This window comes from Berghia stephanieae, chromosome 1, assembly GCF_034508935.2.
Source record: "Berghia stephanieae isolate SIO BIC M18660-M18661 chromosome 1, UCSD_Bste_1.3, whole genome shotgun sequence".
NCBI classification, from domain to species: domain Eukaryota; kingdom Metazoa; phylum Mollusca; class Gastropoda; order Nudibranchia; family Aeolidiidae; genus Berghia; species Berghia stephanieae.
In genome coordinates this window covers 100397223-100420946 of record NC_088360.1, presented here as the reverse complement: position 1 = coordinate 100420946, position 23724 = coordinate 100397223, and the positions used below count along the sequence as shown (strand labels likewise).

General features: G+C 37.2%; 1 protein-coding gene across 1 annotated transcript; it reads left to right on the top strand.

Annotated features, from left to right (window-relative positions):
• Positions 1-625: 625 nt before the first annotated feature.
• Positions 626-14504, top strand: LOC144962539 (tektin-3-like). Its single transcript, XM_078895562.1, has 8 exons — positions 626-737; positions 2815-3005; positions 4954-5254; positions 6401-6665; positions 7688-7876; positions 8449-8557; positions 9385-9552; positions 13703-14504. The coding sequence occupies exons 1-8, from the start codon at positions 683-685 to the stop codon at positions 13991-13993; spliced, it is 1569 nt and encodes a 522-aa protein (XP_078751688.1). The 5' UTR covers positions 626-682; the 3' UTR covers positions 13994-14504.
• The last annotated feature ends 9220 nt before the right edge of the window (positions 14505-23724 follow it).

Below are 23724 nucleotides of genomic sequence, written 5' to 3'. Positions count from 1 at the left end.
TGGTATCCGAAGTTTGAGGGAGACAAAGACTGTTTGGAAAGAGTGCAAAGGAGAGCAACAAAACTTATCACACACCTGAAAGACAAAACCTACTGTGAGAGACTGAAAGAATTAAATCTCCCGACCTTAGATTACAGGAGAAGAAGAAGAGATATGATCCAACATAAAATAGTAAGGGGGATAGACAGGGCAAAGGTAGGATTTCTTAAACCAAACAAGAACATTCAGACACGAGGAAACAGCAAGAAACTGGAAAAAGAACGTTTTAAGACAAATGAAAGAGGGAACTTTTTTCAGCTAGAATTGTTAATAAGTGTAATAAAGTGCAAGAAACCACAGTATCAGCAAAAAATTTGAATAAATTCAAAGCAGAGTTGGAGATAAGTAACATCCTAGGAAACAAGTTCAGTTATAAGAATTGGTCCAATCATTAATAGATGAGGAGGAGCGGAGGAGACTACACCAAGTCTAAAAGCTCTATACAGAGGCATCCAGGTATCCAGATATCATTATGACAAGGCGACTGCCAGCAAAATCATAATGTCACAAAGCCTCTAAACCAAAGCGCATATGCATGTTTTCGAGCATACGTCATCAATTTTGCACAAATTTGAACACAAACAATAATAAGAAAGCGTGTAATTCAGCATCGGCTGTATTCCAGCCTTACTACATCTACAAGATGAACTGTATTGCGTCCCAGCCCCAGGGTGGCTGCGCCAATATGGAATATCTGGGTAAGTAAAATACGATTTAAAAACTGTGGCTTTATTTCATGGAAATTTACTTATGTGTATCGTCTGACAAAAGATCCACAGTTAAAATAAATGTATAAAGTGAAAAGTGAACCTATCTCGAGAAACGTGTGGAAGGTCTCCCCCTCTAACTAAAAATAAAACCCAGTGCCGTTAACTAACCCTAATAGTAATAGAAAAAAAACCCTCCCGTTATAGGTCGTAGAAAGGTCCAAGGGCGTTTGTTTTTCCTATTAGGGTTAGTTTAACGGCACTAGGTTTAATTTTTTTCTTAGGGTTAGTTAAAGGAATACTTGGGTTGATTCCCTTAGCTCGAGGATGAAGTTATAAATGAAAATGTGTTCCTTATTTTAAATCAATAAAGACAAATTAAATGTCGGAATATTTTATTCGGGAGGCTTTGGCCGCAAAAGAAAACAAATAGTGAGTTGTACTCAATAATCAACCAATGGGATCACTTGTTTCCTTGAACACCACTAACGAGAACTCACTTGACGCTGTACAAACCTAAAAATGACGTCGAAAGATAAGACCTAGTAAGACCTTGTGTCAGCTATACAATAATATGTTTATGATATGATGGCTACGGTCCAACACGGATCTCCATCTTGGACGGTCTCTGGCAACCACTTTCGCCTCTCCCCACGACCTTTTGGCACTTTTTGAGTTCTAAATTTAGCGTTCTTCGCCACGTTGTTGGTGGGCGTCCTTTTTGCCGCTGGCCTTGGGGGTTCCAGCCAAGTGCTGTCCCTGTGAAGGATGGGTCCTTTCTGTACGTGGCCACTTAGTGTTTCAAGAGTTAAGATATCCTGAATATACATAGGGTTTTGACCTCACTTATAAATCAACAGACCCATAGAAAAATTGCGACCTCAAATTAGTATAATGTCTTTATAGACAGACAAGTTGCAGAAATTTGAATGGACAATAAAAAGTATGAAACTTTGGCTCAATCTAGACTTTTTACTGTTGACATAAAAATAATATTATTCAGCATCAATAGCTCTCCGATATGATACCATCAAGTTGACCACTTCATGAAAATTCTGAATTTCGAACTTTAAGAATTTCACTTATCAAGGCTGTTATTCCATTCAATGCTCTAAAAACCGTTGATTCGACACGGATCCTATCTCGACTCGATTACTGTGTCACGCTCCTCTCGCTGGTCTTCCAGATTATAAAATAAATAAACTTAAAGAATTTAGAATAGGGTGCTAGGATGGTCCTTAGAAAATCTCACTTCGGTGACCAAAGCTATCTATGCTAATTACTCTCTATTGGCTACATGCGAAAGCCAGAATTGAGTACAAAATTGCTCTCACCTGTTTTCATGCAGTTCAACCTTCTGCCCCTCTTTGTATTCAAGACCCTTTTCAACCTTATGTTCAAAAGCGTAATTTGAGATCGCATGACGTAAAATTGTTAGCAGTACCGAAAACAAATCTCAAGAGTTTTGATGACAGATCCCTTTCTAAACTTGTCCCCACAATTTGGAACTCTCTTCCCTTCAAGAAACGTCTTGAAACATTTCTTTCCACCAAGTACTTGCTTTTGTGAGTTGTACCTTGTCCTACTTATAACTGACTGCATTGATAAAATAATGTTGTATGAGTTGTGAGTACATAAGTAGTCACATGTATTGTTTTAAAGCGCTTTGATGTTTCGACATAAAATAATCTAAAATTTACTCATTATTATCATTATTATACCGTTATGAGGCAGTGAGTCACAAATATGACCCATCGTCTCAAAACGGTATTATGTTGGAACGAACCATATGATTAAAATCCGAATTAAATGTTAAACTGGTCAAAGATATAAATTGTTGGCATTAGCACTCTAAAATAAGGTATCCATTCTCCTCAATAAAGCATACAAACTCAACACAAGTCTGATATTTCTGGCTATAAATTCAATTTTCAACACCTTAACCAACCCGACTTAATACCGTTTTGAGGCGAGGGGTCACAAATTGTCAATCAGTAATCGTAGAAATCACTAATTGTAACAAACAACTCATCTGCCTACATTGTTATTGTCTACTTTTCCTGCCCAGGTGCTACCCAGGCATCCAGTTACCTTGTGGGCCCACATCAGGGTCCACATTGCCCACCTGCATTGCCCACACTGGGCAACATGAAGACTAGCAACGGGCGGGCCAACGACACATTCCCTGCCCCGGCGCCCACGAGGAAATCCATGACTGTGCTACCATGGAGACCCAGCACTTATTACCAATCAGCTAAGGTAAGGAATACATTGTCTTTTTATGTCACCTGACGAGTCAATCTGATACAATTTCGAGTCGAACAAGATTTTTTTTTAATTTCAGGAAATTAGATTTTATTTTTGTTTTGAGTTTAACGACGCTTACAAAACATTTAGGACATGTCAGCGCAAGTAAAATGGAAGAAAATGGGATAATTAAACATTCTAGATTACACTTTAAAGCGAAAGAGAAAAGAAAGACAAAGGGGACTGATTCAAAGAAAAAACATATGTAGATTGCAAGGGCACACGGTCGGTGTACTTAGTGTGAAATCACCTAAAAGTCCCACCGAGAACCAAGCATAGGATCCCACTCAGAGGAATACACTCAAATGCTTTCAAATCATTATAAAATCAAAATAGGAAACATAGCAGACCATAACAGAGATGATTTACAAATATGTTTAAAAAACCATCTACCAAAACTATACCTATATATTTGACTATTTCCCTCTCAGCCAAGTCTCCGGCCAGGTCCAGGAGAAAGCCAAGTGATCGAATTCACAAAGACAAAGACAGAAAGCAAGTTAGGAAACACATTATATTGGGGGCTAGAATAAACAGCATGTGACCTCTCTGTCCACTATGGGAGTCAAGAAACTTAGAAAATGAAGGTCAATCTTGCCAATATAAGAGATACATATTTATGTCTTACATTTTCGACTATAATTTCAATTTTTCTCGACTAACACCGTTTTGAGGGATGTCACAGTATTAAATATGTAATTGACGTATTTCGTTTCTCTGTGGTTTGGCGGTCTTTAGGCATCTTTTGGAACTTAAGGCAACTCATTGAGTCACTCCTTATTGTGAAAGCATTAGGCGTAGTCGGACAACTATCTGAGACTTTTACAAGACAAATACATGGCTTTGTTCATTATTTTTACGTTGGACTTCCTTTTTCAAACTTCCAATCATGGAAGAGCGAGGAAGTCAGACTGAAAATGAAGATCCTAACATCCTGTATTTTTCCCACTGCAATATATGGATGCGAGACATGGTCTATAACCAAAGAATCAGAAAAGAGAATAACCGCCTTCGAAATGAAATGCTATAGAAAAATCTTACGCATCCCGTTGACAAACAAAGAAAGCAATGCAAACATCATGAAAACACTAGGACTAAAAAAGTCCCTGCTAATGAGTAAGATAAAAAAGCTGAAACTCAAACACTTTGGGCACCTGAAAAGACACGACACACTAGAGAGAGATGTACTGGAGGGCATGGCGGAGGGCAAAAGAGGCAGAGGAAGACCACAAAGAAGATGGCAACAGGATATACAGGAATGGCTCAACAACGGCGTGACGGAATGTGGCAGATGGGCACAAGACATAGACTTCTTCCGAAGGACTGTGTGGGAGGTTACATCCAAGTGATATGCCACAGAGAGAGAGAGAGAGAGAGAGAGAGAGAGAGAGAGAGAGAGAGAGAGAGAGAGAGAGAGAGAATCATGGCAAGTTTTTGAACTCTTTCAGACAAACCACTGCTTTTTTTTCTTCTGTACGTTGCCTTTTCCTGGCGCTGAGATGATCTAAAAGTGATTCAAACTCCAAAGAGGAGAAGACATGTCTTTCCTTATCTAACTTGTGTGGCCTTGTGGTCTTGTGGTATGACGATCGTCCATGGTTCGAGTCCCGCTCTTAGTGGCGCAAAGATAAGTCCTTGGAAGAGGCTCTTTACTCACGTTCCCTCAACGCATTCAGGATCAAAATAAGTACCTGACCTGTATCAACATTGTCTTCGTCCAAAAAAAAAAATAAAAACAAAAACAAACACGTAATAGCGCCTACAAGCGTCATGTATTGTTTAAAATCTGAAGTGTTGCTGTTAACTTGACACTCTTTGTAAAGTGCTTTGAACACACAGATCTAGTGGATATTGTGCTATAAAAAAGTCAAGCTTTTCCCCCCTGTTTCCAATTTTTAAGGTGAATCCCTGCACGGCTCTTACTCGCAGTATGCCGGACCCAGCCTCATGTCGCACCCAATTGACGGAGCTAGACAGTCTAAAGGTCCCACCAGTCTTTGCCGCGGCCCGAAACGCTCTATACACGCGATTCACGTGCAACGACTGGATTGCCTCCAACCAGGGTAACTACATCGCCTCGGACAGAGTGCGGGGCGGCGCGGAGAGACTTCGCCTCAATACGGTCAGGCTGGTCCATGAGAAAGACGAACAGACAAAGAAGTCGCAAGCTGAAGTTGGAAAGCGACTCGGAGAAAGATTGGGTAAGATCTTGGGGTCTTGGTGTGAAAGCTCAAGATGCTATTGTTTATCAATTGTTTCAAAACTTTAAAAAAAAGTTTGAAGAGTATGGGAGAGGTTTCTAAAATGGGAGATCGGTGGTTTTTCCCCTGTACTCTTCATTCTATCTTCCTAATTATCTCTTTTAAAGTGAAATCTGCAAACTAAAACGCATATTTTGAATATGACGCGTTTTTTTCATAGTTCAAGCTTTCAGAAAATTACTAAATTAAATGTTCTACCTGTTCAAAGAATTCGAATGGCAATTTATCCGCTTTAGACAAACATCACACAAAACTTCAATATACTATTTTTTTATGAGGAAAAATCATCTATTTTTATTGTTCTGAAAGACTACATTCATAATCTCTAATGAAGGTTAAAAAGGTACGCTGAAAAGAAACAATTCATATTTGATTTGACATTAGAGTTTCATCAGAGTATGTAACATTAACCCTCTCCTTACCAACTAACAGGAAAATCGTCACTTTCGTTACGATACAACCAACATTTTTCTTGTTCAAATTTATTTTGTACATCATAAAATTTTTAAAAAGTGTGTGTAGAGAATGTTTTGCTAAAGAAATTATGTATCGCAAGAACTTACTGCTGTTATGTTTGAGTAATTAAAAATATATTTTGTGTTAATTAGTGTGAAGTTTTGGGGAAAATCCGGAGAATGGCTGGTAAGGAGAGAGTTAATGTGTCTGGGAGAGCTTAATCCTCACATTTGACTTGAAATCTCAACTTTAAGAAATAAGTTAAAATAACTGCTTTAATTAAGAACGTGAGGATTTTTTCCCTTAAACCTAAAAGAAAATCGAGTTTTCTAAGTCGTCATTTTGATTAAAACTCAATTTTCTCCGTCTCAAGTACATCCAAAATGATAACACAATGACAAAAAACGAGTCACAACTTGTATAGTACTCGCTGGATTCTAGCAGGCCAGATTCCAACACGTTCTGCAATACGGCACGCTGGAACTGGGTAACTAAATTTTTATAAACATAATAAATCGTTACCTCCCATGTGCGGCGGAGTCAGAACGCTCATATTCTAGCAAGCGTTTTGGCTTCTCCCTGAAGCGTGCTAGAATCCAGCACGTACTGTATACAAATACTTTTAAACAGGTGATATCAACTTTTGGAAGACGGAGCTCAACCACGAGATCGATTTGATGATCACGGAAACCAACGCTCTTAACGAGGCCAAGCGGATCCTGGAGAGGAACTTGGCCGAGTCTGAAAATCCCCTCCACATCTCCCAGGAATGTCTTTACAACAGGGAGAAGAGACAGTCTATCGACCTCGTGCACGACAAGCCCGAGAAGGAGCTAATCCGCGAGGTAGACATGATCAAACGGTGCCAGGAACGGATGAGAAATACGATCGACAGGTTGGTAATTCGATAAATTATGTGGCTCACCACCTCTAATTGGTGTTATATCGGAGTTAGCTAGTTACTGAAAATTGATTCCAATTATTTTTTGAAAATATAAAACTTTTACAAGAGTTATCGTTTATGGAGGAGAGTGAACACGCTTTTTACATGACAACGTATAATAGAAGTTCACATTTCTTTTGATTTTGACTTTTCAGTGTTTTAAAAAAAATCTTATTCCGACATAATCCGGTGGGTTACGGATAAATGTATGTAAATTGCCTATGTCATTGAATTCTCTAGCTAGGCAGTTATCTTTATAATATAGTTCGCTAAATAAATGAATGTCTGTAAATTAGAAAATCGAGATGGTCTTGCTTTCCTTTTCCTTTTCCTTCTCCTACCCTCTTCTTCTTCTTCTTCTTCTTCTTCTTCTTCTTCTTCTTCTTCTTCTTCTTCTTCTTCTTCTTCTTCTTCTTCTTCTTCTTCTTCTTCTTCTTCTTGTTCTTCTCTTCTTTCTTCTTCTTCTTCTTCTTCTTCTTCTTCTTCTTCTTCTTCTTCTTCTTCTTCTTCTTCTTCTTCTTCTTCTTCTTCTTCTTTTTCTTCTTCTTCTTTCTCTTCTTCTTCTTCTTATTCTTCTTTCTCTTCTTCTTCTTCTTCTTCTTCTTCTTCTTCTTCTTCTTCTTCTTCTTCTTCTTCTTCTTCTTCTTCTTCTTTTCTTTTCTTCTTCTTCTTCTTTCTTCTCTTCTTCTTCTTCTTCTCTTCTTTCTTCATCTCATCATCTCATCATCATCATCATCATCATCATCATCATCATCATCATCATCATCATCATCTTCTTCTTCTTCTTCTTCTTCTTCTTCTTCTTCTTGACAAAATTCCTCTAATCATCAAGTTTTTAATATCTCTTAGCTAGATGTAATTATCTCAATTCAAAGCATAATGATCTTGCAATCAATAATTAGTCATCTAATCAAATTAAATTCCTCCTCCCTACTCTTCCCTCCCCAACCCCCGCACTCTACCACACACGCCAGATCCAATGTACAGCTGGGTTTGAACCGTGCAGCACAGCATGAACTAGAACGTGACTCCGGGGACAAATTTATCGCGGAGAACTTGGACACGACGAACCACCAGCTCAAGAACACGAGTCGAGGCATTGCCTACCATGACGGGGTCCACCGTATTGACAACACCATCAGTGTACCCGAGACATGGGCAAAGTGAGGCTCCATTATTTATCTCTCCCCCTCCTCCTCCTCCTCCTCCTCCTCCTCCTCCTCCTCCTCCTCCTCCTCCTCCTCCTCCTCCTCCTCTTTCTTCTTCTTCTTCTTCTTCTTCTTCTTCTTCTTCTTCTTCTTCTTCTGCTTCTTCTTCTTCTTATTTTTCAACTTCCTCTTTTTCTTCTTTATCTGTGTTGCCTACAAAGTTGCTCATGTCATTCAAACCGCCATGTTCCTTGTGGAAGGGATGATGTCTCCTATGAACTGGACGAGAAATTCCCCAGTTTGTGCCCAATAATAGGAGTCATTAGCTGGCGGCCAATTCACCAAAACTTTTCTATGGGTATGCAAATCTGAATATGTAAGATCTGTTGATGTCGAACTTCCACTCAGAGAATGCAGAACAGTTTAGTATTGCATTGTAACGCAACTGCCTCATTAGTGCGGAAAAGTTCTTTTTATTTCAGTGATTGGGTATATCGTCACAAAATTGTGTTTCAAACATTAGTGGCTGCCGCTGTTTTCCTCGTGTGTAAAAGTAATTATGATAAACTCTTTTCCTCAATCGCCAGATACTCCAACGATAACATTCAGCGATCTCAATGCGAGCGCAACGCATCCAAAAGCATCCGACTGGAGATTGAGAGTGTCATCAACACTTGTAATAACGAAATGTGGAACGTAAGTATCACAACATTTATGCAACAAGATATTCAACGAGAGTATTTTTTTTTGCATGCAAAACTAAAGATTATATATACCCTTCTTTAAGTCAAGATAGTTGTGGCGATAAAGTTGAGTCAGTGTGGTGAAATGTTTCTTTCTGTTCTTATTATGGCCGTGCTCAAACGAGCACAATGTATAATTACACCAAAAAGGCAGCGAAAAAATAGTGTTCAATATATATATATAGTGCATTGTATATACTATTGAATCATTGAACTTAATAAGTTTTGGAACTGAATTGAAATGTTATTCTACGATTCCACCTTCAAAGCAGTCTACGTGTGAATCTACAAGACAGTTCCAACTTCCTTTGAGCCTGTGAAAGCAGAGCAGAGATACATGTAATATTTCGAGATGTCCACTCTTTGAGGATGCGGAAACGTAGTCCTCTGAATGCCTTTTTTTACGTTTTGCGAAGGAGAAAAGATCACAGAGGGACAAATGAAGATCGGGATTGGGGGGATTGTTACGTTGCCTTTTGTTACATCATACATATTGCACATGTGAAATTGCATGTCACATCTCCTCGCCTCTCTTCGATGAGATCCTAAGAAATTAAACAAATCTGCGTTAGAAAAAAACTCTCCAAAGGTAGCCTACTGAATCTGCTGCCACAAACAAACGGCTGTCTTTTTTTCTATCTTTCTAAGGGCGATTTCAGATTCATATTATTATTTATTTTCATTTTATTGAATCAGACATTGTAATTTGTAAAAAAATCTTTACAAAATAATACACAAATAATCACAAACACATTAATCCCTCCCCCTTTCCCTCCCCAGCAATGGAACGCCGTAAACACAGCCTTGAGCCACCGGATACAGGAAACCACGGATGCCCGCAACAAGATACAGTTCCACCTCAGCAAGACCTTACAGGAGATTTACGAGATGGAGAAGAACATCGAACTGCTCAAGAAGGCCATTCAAGACAAGCAGCAACCAATGCAGGTACGGCCAAAATTATTTCTGACCATTCTTCTTAAAATAGCATTGTGTAGGAGGGATACGAACGGATAGACACCGTTTTGTTAGCTTAACTTAAAAAAAAAGAATTACAGTAGAATAAATACTTTCAAACTCAAGCACCCCCCCCCCCCCCTTTTTAAACAAAACCAAAAAAAAAAAAAAAAAAAAAAAAAAAAAAAAACAACCAAAAACAAAACAAGAAAACACAGAACTCCGAATTCTGATCATTTTGAATTTTGAGTTAATTTTCCTTATCGAGTTCATTCTGACATAGTACCTGATCATAGTTTGCAATGTAAAATTATCAAAACATAAAATATGATCATTTAAAAGGCGAATTTTCACGGATTTACCGTGCTGAATGCGCCTGAAAATGTCTCATACATTCCACCAACAGGCACTGTGTAACCATATTTACATTTCATATAATACCAGTTGCCGGTTAGGCGTCCTTTTGTATTAACACTCTCAAATTGCTCGTCACTGCCCATAGCCAGGTAATTGTTCACACCTGAGTCGAGTGAGGGAATGAGATTTAATTGCCTTAAGGACACATCACCAGGTCCAGAATTTCCCATAATAATTGTCAGTCAGGTCGGGTCAATGATCATGCTAAGCAAAACTTGACTTTGGTGATGAGAGGAGTCGTAAGTCACCGAGCCACGCATAGATTTTGTTGTTACAAAATTGAAAAGATTATTACAGTGCATACTCCTATATTTTTCACTTGCATCATAAATTTTGTAGAAACTTAAAATGAACCCCATCTTCAGTGAAGTCCCAGGTTTGAGAATGAGAGAGTCATTTTTTATCAATCGAGAATTAAAGGACGACGTTTTTTGGCCAGAATTTTATAAGAATCCTTGTTTGAGAGTAGGGCAGTGAATATGATGATGCTTAGCCGCAAAGAATTTTCTACCACAAATAAATTGGACCCGACTATATTAATTATTCACACACACACAAACACACACACTCATATATATATATATATATATATATATATATATATATATATATATATATATAATATATATTTATATAATATATATATACATTATATATATATATATATATATATATATATATATATATACATAATGTATATATATATATATATATATATATATATATATAATATATATATATATATATATATATATATATATATATATATATATATATATGTGTGTGTGTGTGTGTTGGTGGGTACTCGTAGGTACGAAAGTGCTCGATAATGGTGGTTAGAGCTAATATAGAATGCAAATTGTCCCTCAAATTTTTTGTGGCCGAGACGATTCGTTTCTGTGTCTTACACGTCTTCAGTCGGCGTAATCCATTGTAATATCCGCAGAAAAGTTCTTACTCCAAACTAAAGTTGTTTCGTTGTGTAGTGGTGATTAGTGTTGATGTGTATTGGCATATACACACACATGTACACACCACACACAACACACCTACACGCATACACACACACACGCACACACACACACACACACTCATAATATAAGCAATGAGAGCACATCACAACAATGCCAATACACATCAACACTAATCACCACTACACAACGAAACAACTTTAGTTTGGAGTAAGAACTTTTCTGCGGACATTACAATGGATTACGCCGACTGAAGACGTGTAAGACACAGAAACGAATCGTCTCGGCCACAAAAAATGTGAATGACAATTTGCATTCTATATATATATATAAACCACGAATAAAAGTGCTCGACTTTCGTATTAGAGGAATGGTAAATAAATATAAATAGAATATTTGAATTATTATTGATTCCTACAGATCTGTGGGAATCAATAGAAATTCAAATATTTTATCTATCTATCTATCTATCTATCTATCTATCTATCTATCTATCTATCTATCTATCTATCTATCTATCTATCTATCTATATATATATATATATATATATATATATATATATATATATATATATATATGCATATATTACATTATTATTACATTATAGTATTGCGCCATTCCATGAAATAAGAGACCGACATACAACCCCATTTTGACCTACATCTAAATTTGTATCTCTGCCGTGTCTGCGTGACACATACCATGGCGGCTTATGGTTTTATTGCGTAATTGCAAAACTATTTAAAGTAAAAAAAATATTTATATATATATATTTTTTACTATTACGGTGGACTGCGTGGGCCGTAAGCAGATTAAATAGTCAATAAGACTCGGATGCATTAGTTGCAACATTTCAACACTATATGACTGCGCGTAGTCAAAAAGGGAAGGGTTAAAATGTGCGGCTATGTGGGCTGGTGGTATAACACTCGCTTTCGGATCGGAAGGTCCTGGGTTCGAGCATCGCTCGGCACATAGTTGAGTCCTTGGAAAAGGCTCTTTACTCACAATATCTCACCGTACTCAGGTGTTAAATGAGTACCTGGCCGTTAACAGCGTTGTCTCTGTTCGAAAAAAAATTGTAATATCGCCTAACAGGCGTCATGTCCCGTCCTACATGTTAAATGTTGCTGTTGGCCAGGGACCCCTTGTAAAGCGTTTTGAGCACGTTTAGTGGATATTGCGCTATATAAAAATCTCCAAAAAAAGTTCAAGCTCAATCCTAGCAGTGGATGTTGTGAGAATTGTTGCTTTTTGCAGACCTACCTACTTGAAAAGTTAAAAATTCGTAGTTTTTAGGAGACACAAATTGTATCGTTATTGTTAACTTTACAGGTTTAATAATTTACCCTCGCAATGTTTAAATAAAGCTATTAAATCCTTAGAATTGTGCACTCTCGCATCAAGTTTCATTTTTAATAAGTTTTAATGACTTAGAAATCCTCATGAAGTTTTGAAATTGGAGCCAAAATTTCGTAATTCTACGAAATTTTCGTAGTAGTTTGCAGGTCTGCTTTTTGTGATTTGTTCAATTAATGAATTAAGAACGTAACTTTAATGGGAGATCAACGGAAATTCACGGTCCCGGGCTCCAGCCCCCCGAATGAGCAGCGCAATTTTGAGTCCTTGAATCAGGCGATTTACTCACATTCTCTCATTGTTCTCAGCTGAGAAAATTAGTACTTAGCATTGTTTCGTTGATAAATAAAAATAATAGTCTTTTTAGGCACCATGTCTAGTCCTAAATGTTAATAAATGTGACTTGTAAAGCGCTTTGAGTGCGTTTGGTGAATATTGCACTATAGATGGAACGACATTGACGTCTCTCGGTTTTTTGTTATAGTTTTTAGACAGCCAGTGTAATGATCAGTTCTCACTGAATTTTATCAAACGGACTATTGTTAACGTTCAGTGTTACACATAGTTTTGTATGTCGGTAGGTTATATCCAGCTGGCAGATGTTGTGAGTATTTTATCTAAACGCATAGCATCAATATACTCAAAATTAGCAATGACTATGAAAAATGTTTTTTTCTCTTTTTGAGGAAAATGTTTGTCTAAAACCAAAGCCCTATCTCCACTGAGTAAAAATGTTTTTGAATTTTGAAAATCCATTCATAAATAAACAAGTTATGCAGTTTCAAAGGTGTCATTTATTTGGATGACCCGCAAAGAGGGAAAAAAACGCGAAAATATGGGACGCTTTTTCGGCATTTTTTTTTCGACCTTTGGTTGTATCTTGCGTAATAAGTGTATTTAAAGATTGAAACTTGAAGAGCAAATTAGGATGGTGTTTTGTAAAATACGGGAAAAGTGCTCGTCATATTCATATGAAATTTTACAACCTAAAAGAAGAAATGTTAATGTATTACCTTGTCAGCGACAAAACCTCCACGCCCGGTAGTTTTAGAAATATTTTACTCCAAAGAGTAAAAATCTATTTTTAACGGTCTTCTGGTAATCGCACGAGTTTTGTCGTCTTGACATAATCTAAAATGACCTTTTTTCTAACTGTGTGCCAACTTTCAGTCATTTTCATCGATAAACAGCGTCGTAATTAATTTTTTTAAAATAACATATACGAAACGGCTTCGTCCCATATTTTGACGCGAATTCGGGCACTTCAAGAGCGAAAAAGAGGCCCAAAGATTTGTGCGGGATAGTCATTGCTACTCAAAATACTAATGTTTTTTTTTTTTGTTTTTTTCTTTTTGCTCCCTATTGCTTTCATTATTTTTAAAAATCTCCCTAGGTGGCCCAAACACGTCTCGACGTCAGACTGCGTCGGCCGAACATGGAGTTGACCCGTGATGCCGTCCAGAACAGACTCGTCGAGGAAGTGGACGAGCTGACGGACACAGTGGACCACCTCCAGCACAGACTGAGGGAGGCGGAGAACGCCCTGCAGGCCCTGCTCAGGACCAAGGGCGCTCTGGAGCACGATCTGTCCATCAAGAACAATACGCTGTTCATCGACAGGGAGAAATGCTTGGCAATGAGGAAGACGTTCCCGATGGCACCCAGGATGGTGGCCGTGTCGTAGATAAGAAAGGAATTGATTCAACTAAAATTATGTGCGTGACCCATTGTCTCAAAACGAGAGTATGTCGGAGTCGAGTAGATGCTGGCATTAGAATTGACAGTGAAAAAAAATAAGGAAACTTAGGCTCCATTTATACTTTTATAGGCGAGAACCGACGTGTACGTATATGCAGATCTCAACCTCCGAACCTACTTATGGGCCTATTTACCATTGTTGTAATGGACACTATTTTGCGTCTTTTTTTTTTTTTTGAGATTTCCATTACAACAATGAGCCCATTCGGAATTGGGTTATCAGACCTGCAAATAAGTGCACGTCAGTAAGAATGAATACAGCTTTTCTGAGTTTGCAAAAGACTAATTAATACTTCGTATTTCGGATCATTTTAACTTTAAATTGACTTATTGGCATCTGCTTCACCCCGATAAAATACTAGAACGAGCTCCTATAGTTAAGAACGGCGGAACTTCACGTGAATAATGAGCCCAGCTGGCAACAGTAATTTAAACCTTCCAAGAGGTCAATAGAAAATGGTCGAATAGCAGTAGTAGTAGTAGTAGTAGTAGTAGTAGTAGTAGTAGTAGTAGTAGTAGTAGTAGTAGTAGTAGTAGTAGTAGTAGAAATAGTAGTAGTAGTAGTAGTAGTAGTCGTAGTAGTAGTAGTAGTAGTAGTAGTAGTAGTAGTAGTAGTAGTAGTAGTAGTAGTAGTAGTAGTAGTAGTAGTAGTAGTAGTAGTAGTAGTAGTAGTAGTAGTAGTAGTAGTAGTAATGGTAATAATAATAACAATGATAATAATAATAATAATAATAATAATAATAATAATAATAATAATAATAATAATAATAATAATAATAATAATAATAATAATATAATAATAATAATAATAATTATAATAATAATAACAATAATAATAATAATAATAATAATAATAATAATAATAATAATAATAATAATAATAATAATAATAATAATAATAATAATAAAAACACATATTTAGCGCGCGGTTTCCCATAAGATTGGTCTCAGTGGTTAAGCAAATTCTTATCACTGTTCAATGCGAAGTGTTCGAATCTCATGAAAGTCTGATTTCTCTCTCTCTCTCTCTCTCTCTCTCTCTCTCTCTCTCTCTCTCTCTCTCTCTCTCTCTCTCCCTGTGTGTGTGTGTGTGTGTCTGACCGGTAAACCAGATATTACTAAAACAAAGACAGCAGTGATGGAAGTCAGGTATATATGAAATTATATAAAGCCGAACAAAGCAATAATAATCAAATATCTAATTAATATGAAATGTTGAATGGTTTTGATAATCCTGAAATAGTCCTTGATGAAATCAGTATCTAACAAATATCCTGGATCTTTGAATATTATTATAACTAGAAAATCAATAACAATCACAAGAACTGTTGTACATATCTAGATGTAGATAAGAGCTATAGTTTGAATGAAGATTAACAAGTATCCAAAGCTTCTTGGGAAGATGGTTATTACCAAGTGTGCTCAACAATGACAGAATGCCACATCTTAAAACATTGGAAAGAATAAATTTCATAGAATTCATTATAAGTGTGGAATCCTTTTATTTAGTTCAGATATTGAGTTCTTTCTTATTTCAAGATTAAGAATTGTATAAATCTCTTTGCTAAATTTATCCATTAGCCACTAGTATTCTGCTTTACTCTGAAAAACAAAACAACCCCCCCCCCCCCAAAAAAAAAAAAAAAAATTAAATCTTGGCCAGAAAACTCTTCCTTCTAATATCGATCGATTGAAATGACTTTCGTCTTGTGAAAAACACTCAAACCTGGAACTTTAAGGAATACTTCAAGGAAGTCTCAGGTTTGGGAGTTGTCGATGAAATGGGTCATTTTTAATTGATCGATATAAATTTGAAAGACGAGTTTCTGGCCAAAATTTTTGATAATGTTTGTGTGTGTGTGTGTTTCAGAGGTACAGTATAGGGAATGAGATTAGCGGAAGAGTAGCGTCCCTTGATTGGATGTCACCTTACAGAGAGAACGTCAAAATGGTTTTGCGCATGCGTCACTCTCGTCCTCGCTTTCGGTGAAGTGTCTCATGCCGCACAAGCAACATGACATTCTCTCTCTAATAACTTTTCCGCTCGGGACTTCCAATCAAGGGACGCTACTCTTCCGCTAATCTCATTTCCTATAATGAATGAGCAAAATCTATCAAGGAGTTGATAAATGTTTGTTTGCTTTCATGAGTTTTACCGTGCTTGGATGAAACAAATTAAGGTCTTATAAGTGTCTAAAAATAGTTCAAAGATGTCGACCAAGCTATCAGAATCTTAGGGTTCCAGCTGTCTCATTTGGTAGAGCACTCACTTCACACGCAAATGGACCGATGCCGATCCCGGGTGAAGTTGAGTTTTTTTTTCTTCTTCTGACCTCTGTCTATCCATCAGTGATTGGGTGGGTAGCTGGGTCTGTTACAAATCTCGTGGAAAGGCCTTTGTGATAGATTAGCGTTCTATCCAACTGTGATTGGGTGGGTAGCTGGGTCTGTTACATATCTTGTGGAAAGGCCTTTGTGATAGATTAGCGTTCTATCCCAACAGTGATTGAGTGTGTAGCTGGGTCTGTTGCATATCTCGAGGAAAGGAATTCACGATCGACTATCATTCTATCCAAAGAGTAGCAAGAAGCAAACAATTGGTATAACCCCCAGTAGACCAATAACCACATATTACTACTTTTAACACGTTAGAAGAAAAGTAAGACAAAGGCGACAAGCTCACCAAAGATCGACAGTTTGTCCAGGGGCAATATATAGCCTATTTGTGTTTCGTATGATTGTTTGTTTTTAAGGGTTATACGACAGTTAGGTCATATCAGTGCCAGGAAAAAGAAGAGAATGGAATCGTCAAAGTATTCTAAATTTACAATCAAAGGTAAGATAAGGCAAAGGGAAATTTGTTCAAATAGGGAACAAATGTAGATTCCAAGAGCGCATCATCAATGTACTTAGTTTGAGATCACATAAAAGTCTCATCCACAAACCAGCACAGGATCCCTCTAAGAGGAACACACTCAAATGTTTACAGAATACATAACAGATAATTTACAAGGAAAGAAATATTATCTCCCAAAACTATAACTATACATTTGACTGTTTCCCTCCCAGCCAAGGACTCCGGCCAGGGTCAGGACAAAACTAAATAATCTCATTCCAAGACAAAGACAGAAAGCAATTGGAAAACAGGTACAGGGGGATAGAAGACACAGCAAGTACCTCCCTGACCACTATGGGAGGTCGGGGACCCCATCCAGAATGAGACCACCAGGCCCCAAACAAAAGGGAAACATTTAGATCATCATTTGGCTTATATCGAAGTAAGACAAAGGAGACGGGTTCAAACGTGGAACAGAAGTAGATTCCAAGAGCAAACCATAAATTTGCTTAATTCATCACCAAAAAGTCTCATCCAGACACAAGCACAGGACCTCACTGATAGGGAAACACTCATACTAATATGTTGACAAAACATATTCCAAAAAAAAAAAAATATAATATATATATATATATATATATAACATCAAAGAAAAAAAATCCTCTCCCAAAACTATAATTATACATTTGACTGTTTCCCTGCCAGCCAAAGACTCTATCCACGGGCTAGGGCAAACCAAGTTATTTTATTCCTAGACAAAGACAAGAGAGCAAGTTGGAAAATGGATATAGTGGGACAGAAGACAGAGTAAGTGACCTCTCTACCCACAAGAAGTCAGAAGACCCCATCCAGAGGGTACCAATCTAGACATGGGTTCCATTTCTGAAATTTGTCTTAATTTCAAATAAATAATAATGTGAAATTGATTGTAAGCTTCAATTTAATTACAAAAACAGATCAAATGAAATTCATTTCAAAACAAGTCATTAGCTTTAAAGTGCGGCTATGTGGTCTTGTGGTATGACACTCGCTTTCGGATCGGAAGTTCCTGAGTTCGAGCCTCGCTCGGCGCATAGTTGAGTCCTTGGAGAAGGCTCTTTACTCACATTCTCTCACTGTACTCAGGTGTAAAATGAGTACCTGGCCGTTAACGGCGTTGTCTCTGTCCGAAAAAATTGTAATATCGTCAGCAGGCGTCATGCCTCGTCCTACATGTTAAATGATGCTGTTGGCCAGGGACCCCTTGTAAAGCGCTTTGGGCATGTTTAGTGGATATTGCGCTCTATAAAAAAAAAAAAAAAAGAAAAAAAAGCTCAATTTTAATCATCATTCTGATTGTGACAGAAAGTGAAAAAGGAGAAAAATTTCGAATGATTGTCTTTAAGTAAGGCTCCTTTTTACTGCACTAACCCCCATTTTTTGAGCAATTGATGTGATTGTTTTTGTTTTGTTTTTAAGGGTTTTACGGCGCTTGCAACACATTAAGGTCATATCAGCGCCAGTAAAAAGGAAGAAAATGGGATAGTAAAAAGTTCTAGAATTACAATAACGCATCCAAGTAAAGGGAAGACAAAGGGGAATTGGTTCAAATAAGAAACAGGTGTAGATTCCAAAAGCACTCTATCAAAGTACTTAGTTTGAGATCACTAAAAGTCTCATCCAGACACAAGCACAGGTCCCCGCTAAGAGGAACACACTCAAATGTTTTACAAATCATATATAATATAAAGAAAGCATAATACATTGCATAACAGAGAGATGATTTACAATGAAAAAAATATCATCTCCCAAAACTAACTATACATTCGACTGTTTCCCTCTCAGCCAGGGCATCTGGCCAGGACCAGGACAAAACCAAGTAATCTCATTCCAAGACAAAGACAGAAAGCATGTTGGAAAACAGATATAAGGGGATAGAAGACAGTATGTACCTCCCTGCCCACTATGGGAGGTCAGGAACCCCACCCAGCAATTGATGTGATAAACTATCGTGGATGATTTAGCTAACTTTGTCTTGTTTGTTTTTAGGAGTTTTACGGCACTTGCAACACATTTATGTCATATCAGCACCAGTTAAAAAGGAACAAAATTGAATCTTTTTTTGGAGAGTGGGGAAACTGTACCTATTTGTGCCTATTTGTTGGAGGAAATTCCTCCCCTGACTCAAAAATCAGGGATTTCCGAGAGGATCCGAGAAAAAGACCACCAACACTGATTCATTGTAACACAGACATTGTTTGCATCATAAGATCTTTATTTAACTCATTATTCGATCATTCAATTTTTAACCCAATAACGACATATTATATTATATCAAGATTTAAAATAAAGAGAGGACAGAAACAAAAAGTATCAAATAAAAAATTGAAAATGGCATGGAGGTCAAACACAGGTCAGTACTTCAGCAGTTGTAATGTAATGAAAATATGTTACCCATCGTGTCAAAGCGGTATTATGTCGGGATGAACTAGACGCTGAAAACGGAATCATGTCCATTTATGTGATTCGCTAAAGTGGAGATTAAATTAATAGTATTTCTAGCACTGCATAAAACTCTTGAGGCCATATTTCTAATCATTTCATTTTTAAAAATCACTTTTGAGTTTTAGGGGTCCTATTTATCCTGACATAACCAATAATACCTTTTTCACACAGTGGGTCACATGTTACGATATAACCAACACATTTTTAAAAGGAAGTGGTTATTCAGTATCTGATACTGAATAGTGCTTTGCCACTATTCAGTATCCACAAGGAACTCTTTTTTATAGAGAGAGTGAAAAGTGCGACAATCTCGGTCGAACTGCTGACCTACTTCCAGATTGAACACGTGCAGTAACTGACAGCCCGATTCAAAGTTGTAAAAATATTTTGATCATAATTTTTTAATTTCTGCTATGGTGCAATTAACATAGTTCAAAATATCAAAGTAAGAGTGGCATTCAAATACATTTTTAAATATCTAAATAGACATGATTAAATGTCACTAAATGTTCAGTGACACCATGGCTTGGTGGCTGTTTGACTCTGAGCTTAGGGTTCGAGAGTTCAAATCCCGGCAGGGATAACTTTTTTTTTTTCCCCAATATTTTAAAAATTCCTTCTGTTTATTGATATTTTTTAAACTTTTGTTTTAATAATTTTATTTGCTTGTAATATGCTTTAATGTTGATATTATACTATTGTTCTTTTATTATTATTATTATTATTATTATTATTATTATTATTATTATTATTATTATTATTATTATTATTATTATTATTATTATTATTATTATTATTATTTCTACTTACTTACAATTATTATTATTATTATTATTGTTGTTGTTGTAATCGTCATCATCATCATTATTATGATTATTTTTTATTTTTTTTTAATCAAGTAGTTCGAGTAATTTAATCAGTTATCGATTTATTACGAATATCTTTTATGTGTTATAATCTCGTTGTTGTTTTTCATTGATGTGCTCTTCTATTGTTTATTACCTTTTAAAATCTTGCTTTTTTTTTGTTTGTCTCATTTGTTGTTGTTGTTGTTGTTTGTTTGTTTGTTTGTTTGTTTGTTTGGTCATCTAAGACAAACCCGATTCATTATAAATATGTGGCCAGACTTTCTGCCATTAATAATTGAGCGATGTACTTCCGTGAATTAATTGTCGTATTATATTAAAATTTACGTGATAATAATAATACATAATAATAATAATAATAATAATAATAATAATAATAATAATAATGATAATAAATAATGATAATAATAATAATAATAATAATAATAATAATAATAATAATAATAATAATAATAATAATAATAATGATAATAATAATAATAATAATAATAATAATAATGATTTAAATAGATATACTGAATATTAGACTACAATTGACATCTATTTTCTGAATACAGGTGGTATTTTTAGGGTGTTTCTTTTTTTACGAAACCTGCCAAAACACGCCGAACCCCGACAAAGTTATGGGAAGTCGGTAGCAGTGGGGAGTGAACCTGGGACTCAGGGAAGTGTACACCATTGGGGAGTGAATTACTTTTTTATGAAACCCGACAATATCCCACAAAGTTATGGAAAGAAAGTAGGCAATGTGGGGGAGTGAACCCGAGACTCAGGGAAGTGTAGACTATTGGGGAGGAAACCTAAGTCTATGGTTTTTCGGTGGGTTTTGTAAAAAAGTAATTGCTTCATTCTCGTCTGGTACCCAACTCCCATAGTCCGGCTTCATTTCCCACTAGTATCTATCTTCCATAGTCCCAGGATCATTTCCACTGATATCCTCTTCTCACAGTCCCAGGTTCACTCCCAACCGGTGTGCACTTCCCTGAATCCCGGTTCATTGCCCAATGGTGCCCCCTTCCCATAACTTTTGACAATTTCAGTAGGTTTCGAAATAAAAGTACATTCTGAGCTCACTGTCCACTGGTATCAGCCTCTCGCAGTCCCAGGTTCAATTCTCATCGGTGTCCAAATCCCAGATTCAATCCCCACTGCTGCCTACTTTCCATAACTTTGTCGGGTTGTGGCGGGTTTCGTAAAAGTAATTCCCCCTCCCCCTTGGTATTGCTTTTTTACAAAATCCAGAGTCCCAGGTTCACTCCCCACAAGTGTACTTCCCTGAATCTCAAGATCACCCCCCACTGTTGCCTACTTCAATAACTTTGTCGGATATTGCCAGGTTTAGTTGGATTTCGTAAAAAAGTAATTGCTTTTATATGAAACTCGCTGAAAACCACCAAAAACCATAGTCTCAGGTTCACTCCCCACTGGTGTACACTTCCCTGAGTCTCAGGTTCACTCCCCACTGTTGCCTACTTCCCACAACTTTGTCTGATATTGCCAGGTTTCGTAAAAAAGTAATTGCTTTTATATGAAACTACCTGAAACCCGTCGAAAACCATAGTCTCAGGTTCACTCCCCACTGGTGTACACTTCCCTGAGTCTCAGGTTCACTCCCCACAACTTTGTCGGATATTGCCTGGTTTCGTAAAAAATTAATTGCTTTTATGTGAAACTCGCTGAAACCCGCCAAAAACCAGAGTCTCAGGTTCACTCCCCACTGGTGTACACTTTCATGAATCTCAGGTTCACTCCCCACTGTTGCCTACTTCCCATAACTTTGTTGGATATTGCCGGGTTTCGTAAAAAAGTAATTTCTTTTATGTGATACTCGCTGAAAACCGCCGAAAACCAGATCTCAGGTTCACTCCCCACTGGTGTACACTTTCATGAATCTCAGGTTCACTCCCCACTGTTGCCTACTTCCCATAACTTTGTCGGATATTGCCTGGTTTCGTAAAAAAGTAATTGCTTTTATGTGAAACTCCCTGAAACCCGACCAAAATCCAAAGTCTCAGGTTTACTCCCCACTGGTGTACACTTCCCTGAGTCTCAGGTTCACTCCCCACTGTTGCCTACTTCCCATAACTTTGTCGGATATTGCCGGGTTTCGTAAAAAAGTAAATTCTTTTATGTGAAACTCGCTGAAACTCGCCGAAAACCATAGTCTCAGGTTCACTCCCTACTGGTGTACACTTCCCTTAGTCTCAGGTTCACTCCCCATTATTTGCCTACTTTCCATAACTTTGCCCCATTTTGTTGGGATTTGGTGCATTTTGTAAACAAAAAGTAATTGCTTTTTTTTCAAAACCCGCCGAAACCCAGTCCCAGGTTCACTCCCCACTAGTGTACACTTCCCCGAATCTCAGGTTCACTCCCCATCACTGTTGCCTACTACCCATAACTTTCTCGGATATTGCCAGGTTTCGTCGGGTTTCGTAAAAAATTAATTGCTTTTATATGAAACTAGCTGAAGCCCGCCGAAAACCATAGTCTCAGGTTCACTCCCCACTGGTGTACACTTCATTGAGTCCCAGGTTCACTCCCCACGCTTTGCCTATTTTCCACAACTTTGCCGCATATTGTCGGGTTTCGTAAAAATGTAATCCCCCCCCCCCCCTATTGTTATTGCTTTTTTACAAAACCCAGAGTCCCAGGTTCACTCCCCACTGGTGTACACTTCCCTGAATCTCAGGTTCATCCTCTCCTCCCCCCCCCCACCCCCCTACACACACACACACACACACACACGCTGCTGCCTACCTCTCATAACTTTGTCGGATATTGCCAGGTGTCGTCGTGTTTCGTAAAAAAGTAATTGCTTTTTATTTGGAAACCCGCCGAAACCCAGTCCCAGGTTCACTCCCCACTGGTGTACACTTCTCTGAGTCCCATATTCACTCCCACAGCTGCCCTCTTCCCATAACTTTTTCAGGTTTCGGAAAAAAAAACACCGTATTATTATAGTGCAAAACCACTATTCAGTGTCAGATACTGAATAGTACAAAACCACTATTCAGTATCAGATACTGAATAGTGCAAAACCACTATTCAGTATCAGATACTGAATAGTGCTAGCATTTTTAAAATTCAAATTTCTTTTGGACATCATACAATTTAAAGAAAACGAACAGTGTGTTGTAAAGTGCGTTTTACTAAAGAAATTATTTATGGCAAGAACTTACTATTGTGTTTGAGTGATAAAAAATATATTTTTGTGTTAGTTGGGTGTCAAGTTTTGGGGAAAATCCTGAAAATGGCTGGTTAGGAGAGAGTTAAGCATGATTTTAATATATATATATATATATATATATATATATATATATATATATATATATATATATATATATATATATATGTATTAATACCGGATAGGGAGACTTTTGGTACCCCTATTAGTTCATTTTACAGTACTTTACCAATAGGGAGACCAAAATCCGGTCCCCCTATTGATTTGACCTCTAGCACATTCAC